The sequence below is a fragment of the Ostrinia nubilalis genome, chromosome 3 (genome assembly GCF_963855985.1).
Source record: "Ostrinia nubilalis chromosome 3, ilOstNubi1.1, whole genome shotgun sequence".
Taxonomy (NCBI): domain Eukaryota; kingdom Metazoa; phylum Arthropoda; class Insecta; order Lepidoptera; family Crambidae; genus Ostrinia; species Ostrinia nubilalis.
In genome coordinates this window covers 8,046,934-8,065,914 of record NC_087090.1, presented here as the reverse complement: position 1 = coordinate 8,065,914, position 18,981 = coordinate 8,046,934, and the positions used below count along the sequence as shown (strand labels likewise).

The 18,981-nt window shown below is 36.0% G+C and overlaps 2 protein-coding genes across 6 annotated transcripts in view; one reads left to right on the top strand and one right to left on the bottom strand.

Annotated features, from left to right (window-relative positions):
- LOC135087825 (neural-cadherin) overlaps positions 1-18,981 on the top strand; it is a 368,977-nt gene that overhangs the window by 101,022 nt on the left and 248,974 nt on the right. The window lies entirely within an intron of this gene.
- On the bottom strand, positions 4,183-7,865 carry LOC135087582 (uncharacterized). Its single transcript, XM_063982310.1, has 3 exons — positions 7,811-7,865; positions 5,213-5,359; positions 4,183-4,353 (listed from the first exon to the last, which is right to left on the bottom strand). Exons 1-3 carry the CDS (start codon positions 7,862-7,864, stop codon positions 4,183-4,185), a joined length of 372 nt encoding a protein of 123 aa, XP_063838380.1. The 5' UTR covers position 7,865.

Below are 18,981 nucleotides of genomic sequence, written 5' to 3'. Positions count from 1 at the left end.
AAAAATCCATGGGTTACAAACCTTTTTTATGAAAATCCTTTTGTTAATAAAATCTTAGGTTCATAAAATAACCAATTTAACAAGATGCCAATTTTATAATCCAAGTTGATTATGACGACGATAATGATGATTGATGATCAATACATATTTTCGTAAATGATAATATGTTGTTTTACTGTGTTAAAAACACGTTTTTTTCTATTTAAACTCTAAAATGTACATAATAATTAGTGTACATTGAATTGACACAACAAACAATAGTTCATTCTTGTAAGTTGTACTTGATGAAATTTCATTTCATATTATTTATTAATAATTCAAAGCAAAAAAGGCTTATTACATCTGAATTGTCAAAAAATGACAGCTGTCAGAATTCCGTCGAATTAAAAATCGGACTATAAGACTCTACTCATGATACATTCCTCAAATATGAGACAAAACCAATGAGTTAAAATTACATTTTAATAGTACCTACATACAATCGTCTTCACTCTTTAGAAGAGCACACTGACACAAATAAATAATAAAAAATTGGGTCAGTGGGTCAAATATAGGGGCAGCTGCACGTCACTGAAAGACGATTCTGTTTACTCGGCATCTGGACTGGAGAACATGAATCCTTGCTTACAGATGCAGATGTAAATAGAGTTATAATTGGACAAATTTTACATGAAATGTTTAACAGAACTCAGTTAAAAGACACATACATGGAATACCAATAAGGTTGCGGAGGGAAAGCTACCTATTATAAACTAGCGGCCGCCCGCGACTTCGTTCGCGTGGACCTCGTTTTACCCCCGTTAGATATGATGTTTTACCTCATTTTACCCATGTTGATAGATGGCGTTTCACGGTTTCCCCCGAATGAATATTTACGAACGTCATACCGTAGTTTGTCCAGTGCTGTAGATTTTAACCAATGACGATAGATGGCGCTTTTAGACACGACTTATTTATTTATTGAAATTTATTTGCCACATATCGTCATAAGGTTATAAACAATAATACTGTAAAGTTTCAACAAAATCCGTTCAGTAGTTTTTGCGTGAAAGAGTAACAAACATCCAGACATCATGACATCCAGACATCCAAACTTTCGCCTTTATAATATTAGTAGGATATTTCACAATCCAAACTAATATTAACTATTTAGCATTTACTTACAGTAAATATTAGTTTGGATCGTGAAATATTTAAAATAAAAAAAAGAATAAAACAAAATAGGGTTTCAAATTACCTATCTATAATCTAATATTATAAAGAGGTAAAGTTTGTGTGTTTGTATATTTGTTAAATTGTAAGGGGTAATCTCGGGATCTACTGAACTGATTTTAAAAAATCTTTCACCAATAGAAAGCCACATTATATCTGAGTGTAATAAGTTATATAAAAACCAAAAAATTCCACGCGGGCGAAGCGGCGGGCGGAAAGCTAGTTTATTTATAATTATGTAAGAGCATAATTATTAAAGTCGAAGTCAAACATTCTTTATTTGTGTGGACCTATATTAACGAGAGATTACAAGGCGTCAAATATTTCAAGAAAAAAATTAAAAACTATTATAAAGCTAAATTTTGCTCTCATGGAGCCTTTAACTACTCTGACAAATTAAGACTTAGAGAAGAAACTAATAATAAAACTATTTAACTGTCCTGCAATGAAAAGCTTGATCGGGTACAACACCTCAAGTTATTTCAGAACTTGATTTCATTAAAAGACTCCGAATATCAAATCGCTTAGGTATCTAAAGTCAAACGATTCTGAAATGTCAAGTGGACTAATGAATAACCCATTAAGATAGTAGCGCCCTCCTGTCAATGACATACCTGGAACGATAGAGTTTTGAACAACTAATAAAAATGCTTTGTCCTAAATGACTGACGGATATCGTAGAGACCTGAAAGTTGGAAGGTGTGTTCTTTTTATGACGTAGGCATCTCATAAGAAAAGATTTTCCGAAATGGGGTCATGAAATGAAGGGGGTGAAAAAAGGGGGCAAAGTTTGTATGGGACAAAGTGATTCCTTGGTTCAATCTACTTGAAATTTAGTTTAACAATACCTTAATATAATTCATGAAAGACGTGTGGAACGGGTAGAAAGTAATTTTGGCAGTCATTTTCTTCGAAGTTGATATCAATACTACTCAGTGCCTTTGATTTAATAACTTTTTATTTTTACAAGTGTTTGAAAACTCCATTTCAGATTGTGTTCAATGTCAAGTCAAATCTCAAATTGAAATGTCTCAATCTCAATGAGGAGACTCTGTATTTATTCCTAGAATTCCCCAAACACCGTCAAATTACCCTTTCGAATTCAAGACAGTGCAGTTTCCCATCAGTCTGCTTCGTAATGACTATAAACAAAGCTCAAAGTCAAACTCTAGGGACCTCTGCTTAAACTCCCATGAGTGCACAGAGGTACGCAGGTAACCGCGTGTGATGCTTATAGCAATTTTCGATAGGTACAGAACCCCGTACATACGTCATACATATTATAGAAAGAAAACACCCAGGCCAATACAAACAAATATGTTTCTGCAATTTTAGTATGATATTTTAATTTATTAATAAACAAAGAGACTGAACAAAATTGATGCGTACCTATACTGATTAATGTTATTAACCACATTCAAAGCTTCGTGAATTGCAACAACTATAATTAAATTTATTATCCAAGCTCTAAATAATCGCTATTAAGAGTAACTTATCATAAAAAAAAAATCCAATCGCTCAAGCTCCCAAGGGCCTACCGATAGGTCGGGTGACGTAATCTTGAAATTCTTTAAGCCGGCGCAGAACTTCCAGAAGGTCGGGCGACGCCACGGCCACTTTGAACAGTGTTTACTTCTGCAGTTATATTTTATATTTATTCGATTCTAGAATATATTCCCAAAAAGTCTGAAAGGTGTTTTAATTTGTATCACTTGGATATGATTTCTATTAGAAAGTGTTGTGAGTGTGACGCTTGAAGGGAAGGAAGTCAACCTAACCTAACCAACTGCGTATTTCTATACTGTGTAGCTGGAAATTGTGGCGGGAGCTCTTTGACGCGTTGTTTTCGGCGAAGAATTGCGCGCGCAGATTTTGACAGCGCGAAATACCTACTTTAGAAGAAATACCAAGCCTTAATTAAAACCTTCGACTCTAATAAACACGTTATTTAATTTTTTCTCACCAATTTTAATAACATTTACGGACAAAATGAAAAGGAAAACTCTACACGGGCTATTAATTTCCCAAAAAAAGTAACGTTGAAATGTAATCGCACCGCTTTGTATTATTACGGCGGAAGTTGTTATTTACAATTTCACTCTAACTCCATAGTTTTAGCAAGCTAGTTCCACGTCAAAATGAGTTTCGGAGATAATAACATTTTTGTCTTGCTAAAAATGAGGAACAGCAAAAAGTTTTGCAACATGTCGTATGTACCGTTTATTTTTTATCTAAATAAAGCTTCATAAAAAGAGTCTGTGGCCGCCGCTATTTTGTGCATACTGGGCGCTTGTTCCGTAAAAATTCAGCGCGTTTTAACGTGGAATCCCTTTCCTCTTTTTGCGGTAATGGTGACAGGCTCCGCGCTCTCCCCGGCGACCATTTATAACGAGTTTTAATCGCGACACGGAAATTAGTTATATTACGCGTCTATCCGCCTCGCCGACTACATTATATGGTTATTAACTCTGACGACACTCGCGGATGCCGAGGGAATAGAACGGATAGGAATGAATGATAACCATCATAATGATTTCAACAGCAGCGGCGAATGTACGTTTATGAGAGATTCGCCGCAATTCGGGCAGCGAGCGAGCTGAGATTCAGTATCAGTTTAAAGCCATTTGTTAGCGGGCACCTTACGTTCATAATAAAGTTTGCTAGAACGTTGTGTTGTGAAATAGACAGTCAAATAGGTGCTGTATTTCGAAACTCGGTTTGGGGATAGGAAGATGCATCTCTAAAATAACATTCCCGCCGGGGACAGCGCTCCGAACGAATTACTGTTCGGTTTTCAATTGAGGATTTTTCTATCAAATTCACCATTCCCTCTCGTTTAGTTTGCTTTTGCTCGTGTTACGGCTAAACTTTAATACGTATCGTACTTTTCTGTGACATAATATAGGTAGTATAAGTTTATTGAAGATTAGAAGCAATATATTATTAGGTAAAGAAAATCATCAAACGACATTATATTTTAGATTTGTCAGCTTTTTCAATCCTTATCAAAGATTCGACACATAAGAAATTGTTCACTTTATTGAACGCCATGAATTTGAACTCATAGGTGCCGTAGAAAAAACTCGGGCCCAGGAACATCGTTGATTTCTCCAACATATTAAGATGAATATCGTAATCACCCTGTGAACAAAAAGTATTTAATTATTACTCACCTTATGAATAAAACCAAACCAAGAATAGAACGAAAGCCAAATTAAAATAAGGTAATCAATGATATCAATTTATGCCTGTGTTTGTATAGAACTTCGTTTTAATTACTTCGTCATAATACGAGGCTAAAATTAGGTTTATATCAATTATTAAGATTATTGGCTTTGTGGAGTAACACTAATCTAAATTCAAGTGATATAATAACTTGGCATGGTCCTATTTATTCGGAATTCGATACGACCAGTATAAAATTAGTTCTATAAATTATTCCAATTTAAACTTGGCTACGATTCTGTTTGTGTAACTAGTTGAGCACGTTTGTGTAGAATAGTGGATGGGTGTTACACTTTTCTTTGTAAAAGCCATTAAACAATTTAAGGTATCACGCACACTGACGGAGTACCTACTAGTATTTATTCTAGGACATTGATGAATTTTTATAGTCATTGCCTATTAATTTTTTTGGCTATGTTGCAGTTACCGGTTTTGTGAACACTGGTATAGAATACCAATTTAAAATTAAGTCATCAAAATCACATTTTAGCTGTCATTTTCTGAATTTTATTGGTAAGTAGGAGGTTCGCCGTTGTTGTCTGTGATCAGTTTTTGATCTCCATTTATCCTACCTTGTTATGCATAAAACCTGTAAGAGTTAGTTAGTTTACCTTTTGAGGTACGGAATCCTAAAAATAATAAAAAATCAGTCCGCCTATGTACGCTTTAATTAAGTAGCTACTCACTCACACCATTGTCATTAAGATTTTGTGATATTGTCGTGTCATCTTAATTATCTTGTTAAATCAGATTTTTCAGTATAAAAAGGACTTACCTTATTAATCTTGCAGTTGTTGTTCAAATTAAAAGAACTAATAAGTATTGGCCCCAAGACAAAATGCTGGCAGGGCTTATCCAGAGCGTAGTTGAATAACTTTTTAGTTTTATTACTCGGTTGCAGAGAGCTTATAGTGACTCTAGCCTGGGAAAAAACAACTTGTTATTAATCTTTCACTGATTATTTCATTTGAATTCTCGTTGTAGCTTTGTTCTATGTATACATCGTATAATAAAACTGTATAAAATGTCATTCTGTACATTAACTATACAAAAGAAAGGATAATATCAGTGAAGTTCAATAATATAGTTTTAATCATTGTTGTCAGCATGTATTGTATGGGTTATTATAGGTTGCGACGTAACTGTAGTCCATCAAAAATTGTTCAGTAGTTTTTGTGTGCTATAACACACACTCATCCATCTAACCTCGACACTTTCACGTATTTAATACTAGTATTATTTGGTCCAACAAATTTTCAGTTTCGAATCTATTGTGATTTAGGTAATATTAACTAAAGCTTCGACAATCTACATACCTGTGAGTAAATTACACAGTTGTTGTTAATCGCTACACTGTGGAATGATGCGGTAAACCGTAAAATACAAATTTTGAATTTCCATTCATTTATTTTGTGTCAAACTCATATTACCATTGCATGAAATCGTTACAAAATTATATTTTACGTTATGAAACATTAAATTGAAATTCGTTAAATTGAAACGACACGTTAAGTTAACACAGAATTTGAAATTTGAATGTACCATTCTAATTTGAATCTAATGATTATATGTATTCGAGTCATTTAATAAAGGTTATTAAATTGGACTTTGTCATTTGAATTTTGTTACTATTATAAATATAACTTTGAAATAATGTCAAACCACAGTAGAAAAATAGTTGATAGCGGTCAGTGTGACGGCAATTTGGGCTATTCATACCTACTATTAATTGTGTTGCTCCTAGGGTTTCTGATTTCTCGACTTATTTTTTTTCTCGAGTTTCGAGAATTCTCGAGGCCAAAGTCTCGAGTTTTCTCGGGTCTCGAGTCTTTTAATGAAAACTGCTGAAATCGGTTGAAATTTAATAAAAACACAGGTTTTTTTAATCTAATATACCTACTTTTATCAGGCCTGTTCATCTCCGCGAGTTTACATCGAAAACAAAACACGCACGATTGCCCACCTACAGGATACTATTCGACAAGGCCTCACATACGAGCGAACATTGACTCACGCACGCGTATTCTTGTGTATGATGGAAGAAAATAAAGAAAATGGTGTACTAAATACTGTGCAGAATTTAACTGCCTAAATAATAATAAAAACACAGAATGTACTTTTTTAAGTTGCCTCAAGACACTGAGAGGTAAATAAGTAGTTAATATTATTCATGATAATTCATGCTAAATCATGTATTTCCTCCGCCATTTTCCGCAGTTTGGCACCTCACGTCACATCATTTTACCGAAGTCAGCCCTATAGCTTCGGCGCAGTGCCGATCTCTGACGTTTGTCAACAAAATGGTGCTTGACTCTTGAGACAGGCTAAATTACACCATATTGTTAATGACATTGAGCATACATTTTTTTAAATACCTTCGCGAAGTAAAACTTCTGTACGTAGTAGGTACTTATTATTATTCTGTGCTTTTATGCACAACAATTAATATTAGAATTTAGTAGGTACCACTTATTTGGTAAGGAAAGAAACAAAAAATAAAATCTTCTTTCATAATTAATATTTACTAATAATAATCATAACAAAAGTCATTAAAAGTCTCGTTTACTTTAAGGATAAATAACAATAAAAATCTGGAGCTACAATTGAATCACTTGTTTTCTAAAGAACACAAGTCCAAATAGCAAAATTACGATAAATAGTTTTTTTTATGAACAAAAAAAACTTTTTCATAAATTTTTAAATTTCTTACAGATAACGACTTGAATCAACTTTACGAGGAGGCACGAGTACCTAACCTAACGTCTGTTAGGTAAGGTAACTGTCTAGTTAACAAGTTTTTCAGTCTTTACATCAGTCAGAGTTAAAAATACATAATAAGTAATATATCATACTCGTTGGTGAACATTATTATTACTTAGTTTCGATTAAGATCATTACTTGCAAATCAAATCAGTTAAAAAAGGAAAGCCTAGGCCAGTCTTAAAGCAAAGTTGACCTATTAAATAATTAAAAACTTAATTTTGTCTAAGAAAATAGGCTTTCAAGAATATTAAAGCTTCAAAATCGAAACTCGAGAATTCTCGAGCTCCGGTAATTTTTTTCTCGTCTCGAATGAAGCCAAATTTCTCGAGTTTTCTCGAGTTCGAGAAAGCTCGAGCAGAAACCCTAGTTGCTCCGTACGTGTAGGAATAGTTTTACTGATTTAGGTCTCATATTCGTGAATACATTATATTTCAATTAATGAAAAATATCTGAATAAATATGCTAGATACTTTTTAAGATCTAACACTTAAACAGACCTTACAAATTAAATTATAACTCCTTATTAAAGCCATTCCTACTGTTTTTTTCTAATCAATGTACAGTTGCACTTTCTAAAGTTTTATTATATGGGTTTAATACCATTATTTACCATTGTGATAGGGCATTCTTTAGCTAGTTCCAAATGAAAGACCACATCCGACATGTTTTTTGCATCTGCAATTTGGGCTAGGCCACAATTGCCCGGTTTTGGCCCCTTGCATGTTTTGAACACCTCCCAGTAAGGTACATACGGGCCCTAAGAGAAATTATTATTAGAAAAAGTATTTTTGTTTTGTAATATTTGACAGTAAAATGTTCATGTAATTTAATAAGAGTACTTACGAAGTTGTTCTTATTAATTTGACTTAATAAGCAATTAAACTGACACAATATGAGCACAACCAACACAATTAAACCCATGTTCCTCTTAATGTATAAACAAACGTCTGTCCTAGTCAAAGCAAAGAGTAACTTTGTCATTTTTATTTTAGTAACAGTTTGCGCAATTACGTTTTAAATTGCGTTATTCCCAAACTAATATCCTGCCATTATGGTGTTTGATTAATGTGTAATGTAATAATTTTCGTATTCATATCAAACTCATTTTAGTTTCCGCTAAGTGAAAATTGAATTCAATTGCCGATGAATTAGGTAAATTACTCCTGTGTTACGTTCCATACGTGCAATTACTATCTTCTGTATTTTAAATCTCGTATGATTTTACTTTATTTTATATTTGAACTTTATTGTTATCTTTTTCTACTTGTTTTCAACGCAACATTTCGAATTTGTAAACGGTGCAGTGAAGTCTGTCGACCATGAATGTCACGGTCATATAAGGTTATTGAAAAGTATATTGACATTACATAAAGTCGTGTAAAGTGTACAGTGTAGGTAATATAATAATATTGAAATACAATAGAGTTTGAAATGCAATAGACAATTTTTTTAAAATGTCTGAACAAATTTTACTGACCCCGCTATGTCGAACACGGACCAATCGAGCATGCTCGAGGTTAGTTGAGTGATTGGTTGAATAATCTCTGCAGGACGGTTGTCAAGAGCGACCGGACCGGTTATATTGCTGCGTCGCATTGACAATTTCTGAAACAATGGATCGTCGTTATACTCGATAGTCCAATTTTTTTGGATCATGAGTTATATTGCCATTGCCTTATTAAGGGTTAAGTTTGTGAAGAGGTAGAGCTGCTCGGTATAAGAGTTATAACAGAAGACCAGTACGACCTGCAAGGTACATATCTATAAGGTGGACGTGGCTAACGGTGGAGTCAAATCGACACCCCCAAGACATATGGAAAATTTCTCACCATGTGGCATTACACTTTATGCTTCCGACAAGGCTGTTTATTTAGGAAAATTACATCGCACGAGAATGATTTATTGCTTGGATATTGTTTCCGGTCCTCTATTTTATTTGCTAGGTTTGATAGAATTCATTTTGCCAGTGGGGCGGAGGAGTCAACTAGCATTAATCGTGGGTCGTTACCGCGCAGGGCTGTCGCATCTGGGGGTTATGAAACGCGCTGTTATTATGTCTTTTATATACGACATTACCGCTTGTGGGATAAAAATAATGGTGCTGAATTTGACAATGCAGTCTTGTTGGCACCAGATGAATAATAAAGTATAATATAAAAACGTGATTATATTTTTTATGATCACGCAATCATTACATCACCATGAAATTATGAAATGAAAAATGAAAAGTTATTTTTCCCGTATTAGAGTGCAAACAGGAATTCAGAATAGGTACCTACACTATGGCGATAATAGCATTCCTCTGAGCCTAACCCTACCCTAATGCGTCTTCCCATTTACACGTCCTGTGCGATCGAAAATTCTTTCTCTAACTTTATGATTTAAACAATGTGCATCACAATATTATACCACGAGCACATTTACCTACGTTTTAATGTAAGTTAATATTCCAAAGTTTCTTAAGCTAAAATACATTACCAATTTCCTTTTACGGCACTAATGTTTCACATGCCGTGAAGTGAATTTCGGGTGTTCGTGCGGCCAATAGTCGAGAGGTTTGCCATGTTGCAAATTGTTAAGTTGCTGTATGAAACTAAATACCACTCGCAGATAGTGCACTCCGCGATGCAGTGTTTTGGCCGCAGACTCTCGACCCCCGCTCGCCAGCTTATGTGGCAATCACCGGGTTTAGCCCAAATTGCGATCAAATAGAGTTGCTGCGCTTCACATCTGACTTGAACAACTGCTTTGGAGGGCTGATTCAAAAAGATTCCATTGTTAGTAATCTCTCACATCGACATCTTAGTGGAGGCATGAGTCAGCTGCAGGCGGGATATTACATTTCCATGCACACGTTAGGTGCTCAATCTTTAGATAGGTATGACGGAGGAATATTTTCTGAAATCTAGAAAGGTTACTTCGAATTCGTATAAAAGGTTTGAATGACGCTAATGAAGGTGAATAAAACTTTTACACGTCATTGTTTGTAACTAATATAATATTGGAAATTTTCATTGACATGTCCATTTAGCAGATCGATTTGGGATATCTCACAGCTGCCGAGTTTAATAACGTGTTTGATAAAGACGTGTATCCGCTCGGGTCGGATGAATGCCTTAATTCGGCTGCCCTCGTCGCGCTCACGTCGGCCGCTGTCTGCTGCAAATAAGGGATTTACGTCATCTTCCCTACCGCAGGGAACATTCATAGGGATAACATAGTTTACATACAACATCACGAGGTTGTATAAATCTACATTTTTAATAAACATTCCCGCCTTTAATTCCCGCTCGCGACAAAAGTTATCAAGGCGTAACGCTAATATTTATAGCCGTAAAAGAAAATGATATTATCATCGTTAAAAGAATGCCCTTACATTTATCGATGTCGTAAAGTTAGTATAAAACAGGCAGTGCCAGATGAAATGTTTTCGCTGGAATTGTGTCGTGATTTTGCTTTGGGGAATAGTTTTTGCAATAACTTTTCCGGTGCGCGTTGTCCAAGCATAAACTGTAGCGGCGTCCGAACAATGGCGGCCGCGATCGCGCCCGAGTCAAGTGTAAAGAAGGCGGAATGAGGGCGTATCCATCGCCGCTATGGGTAACTTTTCCTCTTCGCTAACTTTTATGACGATCCCATCGGCTCCTTGTCGAAGTGCTGAAATTTGATCACCACTAGTTTACGACGCCCTCTGTTCAGTACAACCTGCGTACAAGCCGGTTGCGGTCGGCGATGATTACGAAATTGATATTTATTTGCCAACCACCTAGTGAATTGATTGCCGTTTATTTCAAAGCTTTGGAGTGCTTTTCTGTTGATAGCCAATTTTCATTTCAAATGCTATTTAATTATTTATGTAAAAAAATAAAGTATTGTCATGTGAGAAAATGATTTTCCATTTTCAATAATTTGGATCGAGTGACGTATTATCGGATCGTTCAGAAAACAAATGCTTCGCTTGTGTTCAAGAGTTGAGTCGATAAAGACTTGGGATCGCTCGAGTGGGTAACGAGTGTGTATCAATCTCGCGATATTATTTGTATCGAATATAAAACTGGGCGTAAGGGTTGGTTGCAGGAGGAGCACTTAAGTATTCGAAGTGTGATGAATGAGCGCGGCGCGGGCGTCGGCGCCCCGAGCGGAACAGAGCTTGCGTCAATGATTGATAGACCTCTATGCCATATCAAATTAACTGTGCCAGCTACTTAGGTTACAAATGGGATTTACTTTACACCATTAACCATTGATCGAATAGTTTTACTCGATCGAATAGGGTCTCTAGGGGCGACGCGTCGACGTCCGGTTATTTTCTAGCGCTTGCTCGGAAACAAAATCTTACAATTATTATTTGTAGTAGTTAAGTACAACAGATCAGATTTAATATTTTCATTACAAAAGAGCACCTATTAACCACTTGGTGAGATGTCACTATATTTAGTTTGACGTCTATCTATGCTTTTACATTACATTCACCTTCGTTATTTATCGCAATTTCATTGAAGATACTTGCTCATGAGACCCTTATCAGTTAAAGCGTTCCCGTATCAGTATTAATTTTGTAAGGACTCTTCTTATTTTGATTACTTCATCTATTTCCTAAATTGAAGTGTGAGAAGTGGACCCTTTTGCGACTCTTCCGACCGGAATGAAATTCGCAAAGTCTACTCGAATGTTTACCGTAGGCACGTGTTAAGTGTTTGGGTCCCTTCCACGGATCCACTTTATTTTTACTGCCGCAAACCTTCGCTTTGGTCTGTCTAAATACTGGAAATTATACTGCCAGGGATACTTACCGTTACGTCATCAATAATAATGTTAATTGATACATGGATGGCCACCTCGGTTCGCCTCGGCATTCCTTGGTTGACCTCACGAATTCCGAGCTGCTCCACATTCCTGAGATTATGGCTGGAAACGTATAATAGACTACTTGTAATTGTGGTCATGCAAGCGACAGGTTTTAGCTACGAACACTTTTTAAATAAAATTTCATTTTACCAGTTCGAGTTTAAGAATAAGTCCAGTTATTGCGTTTTAATATCTTTTTTTATCAGTAATATTTTTACTGGTCATTGTTTGATTGGAATAACAGATTTTTTAACACCCCGGAAAAATGATTTTCAATTGTTTTCATCAATTACGGAATTTCATTTAGAATACGACCTACCTACTAGAAAAAGTGACAGCTGACTTTCTTTTCTTTCATGATTCTTAGTTGCCAGTAAAAAAAAACAGGCCACAGTCATAATGTACGAGTTTATTACTATTTTTAAAACGTTGATAACAATTGACGATCAGTTCAATAGCGTCCATGGCCTACTAGTGTTTTGACAGATGATTTTCTTTTTTATTCGTGTTTCTAAGCTGCCAGTGGAAGAAGGATCTTTGTATTATCTTTAAAATTCAATACAAATTGACAAGAATATGAACTAGTCAATTACCACAATTATTGTTATTATTCACCCCATTTTAAGGTACCTACGTTTTCTTAACAACCACTATAGTTCCAATTCGAGCACGTAATCTACAAATGCAAACAAAATAATGGCACTTTGTGTTTGTATTTCCTAAGCAAATCTCATAATGGACCTTCGAACACTTTCCACTTGGACCCTCATCTATCCCTCAGGTAGCTTGGATAGGCAAAATGTGACTGGGATACTTTACATTGAATTTTAAATTATCATGTCACTAGGTTAGTACAAAACAATTAACGCCCTGATTGTATTGTACGAGTATAAATGTATTTTCCAAATCAAAATTTGGCCTACAGGGAAATCTTATTGTAACACAAAGGCTCGGCGGTTTTCTTTAGTGCTATTTATATCTTTATCATTTGTATTTTTTAAGATCTCTACCAAAGTCTCCAAGGAGATTGATTGATGATACCGAAAAAATATGGAAAAGCCTTTCACCAGACCTCGCCGCTGTCGGCCCTCGTATTGAAAATATTGTATTTACTTAGTTGCGCTTTTATCTATAATCTCGATATGTTTCTTGTTATTATGGCCTTTGAGATAATTTAACCTTTTAACCATTTCTGTATCATGATGTCATTGACAACTGTTTTTGTAATAACTTGTTATTTTTATTTTATTATTACTTCTATCTTTTAAATGCGACTTTAATTACGTGCATGTGTTATAATTACAGCTTTAAATTTCGGCTGTATTGTTACAACAATTACAAGCATTGTTAGGTTTTAGGAACAAAATAGGTGTTCCACTAATATAAGCCATCTGAAGGCACAATATTTAGCCGTGTTAGATCGGCGGGAACAGTTGGGCGGCCGGCAACTGTTCCGTGCGCCTTACGTGACTGTCTCTGGCTGTTGCCTGTTGATAACAAACATCGTGTGCCCGCGACGTGATCCCCGAAAGGCCCTGAGCTCCAACATCCATGCTAATAAATTATTTTTATTGCTCCCAAAAATACATGCCATTTTGAAATGTAAACCAAAACGGTAAACTTCAATGGTATAACGACTCAACATTTTTAACCGTCCCCGATATGAAAGAACTTATATTTTCTCTAGCCGGAGCAGCAATAAAAATAACATCACTTTTATTAAAAACTTTCGCTAAAAACTTGAAAAGTTCCAATAGAACCCCGCACTTGCAAAGTCCGCAGAACCTGAATTTTTAACGAATATTCTTATCTTAGCTTGCATGTTTAATAACAATGAATAAATTTAGTCGAGAAAAGCTGCAATTTTGACCGCTCCTGTATTTATCGGTCTCTTTTGTTCACTTTGGGACATAAAAATGAATATATAACGAGATAATTTTGTAGCACACTGTAAATAGGTTAGTCGCAGAGCTTTTCGAGATTTTTTATAAAATAAAATATTAAAATGAATAGTAAGTAGGTACTCGTTCTAACTAAATGAACGAGTGCTCTTCAGGAGCACTGAAATATTTGAAAAAATCCATCGCACAGTGCTCGGGCAGTCAACAGCCTACTAGGCTGCATTTTTGTTGAAAATGGCTCCAATCATCACTACAATGTACCGTTAATCCAAATGTGATCCTTTTGTATTTGAACAATATTGTTTAACCTCCATTAATATGACATGTGCGAATTTCCAAACTCAATGGTTCCTACAAGATCGATCTCTGACCATTGAAACCAAGTCGAAGTCGTATTTGGAAGTTGGCGCGCGACGTTTTGTTGGCCCCGCGGCAGGCCTATCGACAGCTGCAGCCCCTTTGACTAATTTACATAATTAATCAGCGTCCACCGGGCACAGTTGCGTGTTGACGCCTCTCCATTAGTTAGCACAAAACTTTGCAACTCCCAAAACCCTCAAACTTACTTTTTCTATGAAATATCTCAACTTTATAAGACTCCGAAACATAGAGCGCGCTAATTAATTATTTCTACCATACTTATTTACCATAGACGCGACCGCGCGTTGTTTCAAAACTGGTTAGAATTTCGAGCTCACTAAACAAGCTAAGTTTGATTTTCTTCAACCCGGCGGAGGTAATTACGACAAACGTTTGTTATGAGTTCATTAATGCGTGAGTAAAGTTGAGGCAATTTGGTTAATGGAAAACGTGAGATCTACGTAGGTACAGTCGGGTCGGGAGTAGTGTGAAGTAGTAAATAGTTATACATTGTAACCACTTTGGGCGTACCGTCTCGGCGACCCGTGACGAGGGCGCTTCAATTAAAACTGTTCAAGTTTGTTTAAATGTTTGTGTCAGACCATCGCCCGCTCCAGTAGCCGAGCTGCAGATTCTTGCTCCGAAACAACTATGACAGATTAATTTAAGGGACGCTTTCATTGTAACGCTAGCATTAAAGTATTTGCAGGACTTTTAGCATTTAATTACTGGACTAAATTCTCGTTTAAGTTATTTCAATTTTAGGTGACCAGTTCTGTAACTGTAAATAAAGCTTTAATGCGTAGTACGATGACTCATTTTTTAAATTACTAGTGTCTTTAACGTGAATTAGGAGAAAAAACGGTATGAGCGTTACATAATCGGAGTTGTTGGGAAGAAAGAAATATATTATATATTAAAAATACTTTACATAAAGAACTTGATAACGTAGTCAACAACTGAACGTGATACTTACCTCATTAAAATGCTTCCAAATCTTATCTGTAAATATCTGGCGAAATGTTGTTGTTTGGGTCTAGTCTTTCCAAGACGGCTCTTTGAAAAATATTTTTACAAGTAATTTAGAACCCACACAAGTATGTAAAGAAGCTCTGAATCAAATAAAAATAACATTTGTTATTATAGTGCAAAGTAAAGTATAGTTGAAGGTAAACGAATCGAAATAGCTAAGAAAGCACTCAAATGCTAAGAATATGTCGTATTTGTACAGTAAAAATAACATTTTAGCCGTGATTTTATTACGAATATTAAATTGGCGCAAAGACAAAAATACCGTGTTATTATACGAAACGTCTTTTCGGGCACAATTTAGTATTCAAAATATCGATAAAATATTCGCTACGGGTATTGGCGCGTTCAATAATGTACGCGGTTTGCGGGCATGTCACGACTCAAGTCCGTGTTGCAAGAAAGGATTTTTTCCTGGCGGCTTGGTGACTGGAATTGAACCGCCACCGGTGCAGACGAAGAAGATGGTGAGTTGTCTGCACGTGAAAAAGAGGTTGTCCGGCTTGCAGAAATTTATAAGAGTTACCGTTCCTTGTATGAAATTAAAAAAATGTAAATAAAACAGCTCCCTCTCAATTGACACAATTTATTTTATCTCGTAAGCTCAGGTACAGTTAACAATTACGATATTATAACTACTGTAATAGATAGTGCCAACCTCAAGGGATTCAAGGTCGTTAATTAGGTTCGGTTTGGTGAATATTATTGCCACTACAAATTTCTTAAAACTCAGCCTAAATATTAAAAGACTCTACTAGTTAAGATAACTGCGCGATGTCAGGTCGGAAATACTCCTACTTGAAGGATGGAAAAGTGGGTACCTTGGAAGCCATGCGGTTATAAGCCGTTACCCTGAACGTTCCTCTCTTCTTCCGGGGTCCAACGGGTCTCGCACACTTTTAGGCTACAAGCAGCGTCCTCCACGGCCTCAAGCGCGCAGTGCCAGATGAAGCTCTTGCATCTCCTCGACAAACTCTTGCAGAGACAGAGGTTTGATGACAAGGAGGAAATGCGAAGAGATCAGCAGTTTAGAAAGGAGAAATAATTTATACGAAATGATGAGAAATCAATATGAAATATTGAAATATCTAAAATGTCTATAAAATGTAAAATATCCCGCATCTGAAACGAAAAATACGAGTGTCAGCATCACATGTGGAACGTGGCATTAGGTTATGAAAAAACCCGCAATGGGAAACAAATACTTACGAAGACTGCTCGCTAATTTAAACTTCACTCGCAGTCTTCAGCAACCCAATACCCTCATCCGAATAGGATTTAGGGAATTTCTGAAAGAAACGATCACATGAAATACCACGTACTGGAATACGAAAAATATCAATCACGAAAAATAAATAAATTCTCCGACGGGAACTTACCTCATGTGTGTTCATTTTTAAAATATTTTAAGAAATTATCGTGGATGCATTCTGCATCACACGATTTGAAACACAGGGAATTACATCCCAGAAAATAATAAAATTGCGGTTGCGCAAGATCGACCAAAATTCCAAAGTGATTTGACAGCTCAACTGACAGCCGCGAGTCATAGAGATGTCGCGAGACGTTCCGTTTCACCGCTTAAAAAAATAAACACTAATAAAAACCATGATGAAAACAATGTCCAGAACACTGAAAATATTCCATTAAAAAATAGAATAATCAAAATAAAAACATTAGGAAATGTTTCAATAAAATATATTTGAATTGACTGAGCAAAAAGCGCCATCTATTGCAAATTAATTCTAAAGCACGCCAATAGATGTCGCTAGTGGTATCCTAAATCCAAATATCGAGCAAGAAAAACAATTTATGAAAAACTGCAAAACCTGCAACGTTACAGTGTCACTCCGTGTTTTCCCTCGAAAGTTACAGATCGGCGAATAGCTTAATATGATTGTCGAACCTTAATGTCATTAGTAGTGTCGACAGACGGACTATCGAGCATTTGTACCTTGGGTCAACAAAGTTGTGAGCTGCGGACTCGACGTCTCTCTCGTTCCGGATAACCCTTGACGGCCGCTTCTACTTCACTGTTAAACTAATTAGGAACAACCCCAACTTTTTCTATTTAATCTTATTGTGACGATTCATTTTGCGGCCCATTAACGAGCCCCGAGGGAAAATATACCTCGTTTTGTGTATTTTCGTTTCATTAGTTGAACTTGGTAAGAGTCTCTCACAGTCACGAAGTTCTCCGAATTTACCTTATTGTACAACTACTGGTTAACTTACTTATGAACATGTATTCCCAAAAACGATCTCAAACCTTTTTTACTGATCGGAACTTACGAAATTACGTCAAGTAACGGACTAGTTGATAAAAATAACAAGGTTGACTTGACTTTCAAAGTCTTACTAAAATTCTATAACCTATTAGGTACTTCAGAATAAACTTACATAATGTTTTTTAATTTATACGTTGAGTCAGAATTGGGTCGGCAGAAACCCAAAACAAAAAAATATAAGAATTTATACCCACCACCAATATAAGAATTTTTACCACGCGTCACGTTTTGTCTGTGTATTGGTGGCAAGAAAATTCAAGCATTGGCAGACATTGTCTTTATCTAAAAGTCGGCCTTTGTCGGCCGTTTGGTGTAGTGGTTCAGAACGGACTACTATGCCGAGAGGTCCCGGGTTCGATTCCCGGCCGGGCAGAAATTGAAATGATGAATTTTAATTTCTGTGACGGGTCTGGGTGTTTTCTATGTATAATATGTACCTATATATTTACAAAAAAAAAGTATTTAAGTATGTTTAAATCCGTTGTCTAGTACCCATAGTACAAGCTTTGCTTAGTTTGGGGCTAGCGGCGCAGTGTAAAAATGTCCAAGGATTATTATTATAAAACTACAATTAGGAGACTTAATTAATTGTTGTAATGATATTAACGCCGCAACATCACAAAATGAAGATTAATTGAAGATAATAATTAAATTTATTAAGGCCCACAAGACAAAGGTCGTCTGAAAATGAGATAAAAGGAAAATCGGATAATTAATACGTTTAGATTTTCATAGTCCCAAAGGACAAAAATGCAGGCCTTTGAAAATGGTTTGTCATTTCACTATCAATTATTTTACTAAATAAATACAAACAAATGAAGATTGAACTTTATTAACCCATTAGACTTATTCCAGAATGGTTGCCCACATTTCTGGTCTAGTCCCACATATCCCTGGTACGTGCCTAACAGTTAGTTGAGCATCACTCACACTCCCACTTTCATTAAGTTATCAACACCCTCATAATCCGCGCGAATCGTCGCACCAAACGGAATCTCGTTTCTGAATTAGTCATAATCCAAACAGGCGTGTCTAAGCACTTGTAGAGTCTGCTTTATTTGTGTAATCGCAGGTAAGCCGTTAAATCGTCCTACGCTTACTTAATGTTAGAGCCGCGGGGAGAGCAGCGCCCCTGCCGAGATCCGAGTAACAAATCGTCTGCCCACAGAGCCAGAACAGGGCTGCCAGATTTGCCACTTCAACTTGGAGAAATAGAAATAATGTATTTGGCCTAAGAAAAAAAGAATAATATAAATAACAAAAAAATAAATATTGTGCCAAAAATGTACCCCACTCAGCTTTTGTCATCGTGCTCATTTTCAATGGGGAAGTAAAATACCCAACCAAGTCTTGGT

Excerpts from the sequence above, each read along its gene's own strand:
- LOC135087582 (XM_063982310.1), bottom strand. The coding sequence starts at position 7,864 with ATGTCGGATGTGGTCTTTCATTTGGAACTAGCTAAAGAATGCCCTATC. Across the intron at positions 5,360-7,810 it reads AAGAATGCCCTATCACAATG|GCTAGAGTCACTATAAGCTC; the intron begins GTAAATAATGGT and ends GTTTTTTCCCAG. Across the intron at positions 4,354-5,212 it reads ACAACTGCAAGATTAATAAG|GGTGATTACGATATTCATCT; the intron begins GTAAGTCCTTTT and ends TTTTGTTCACAG.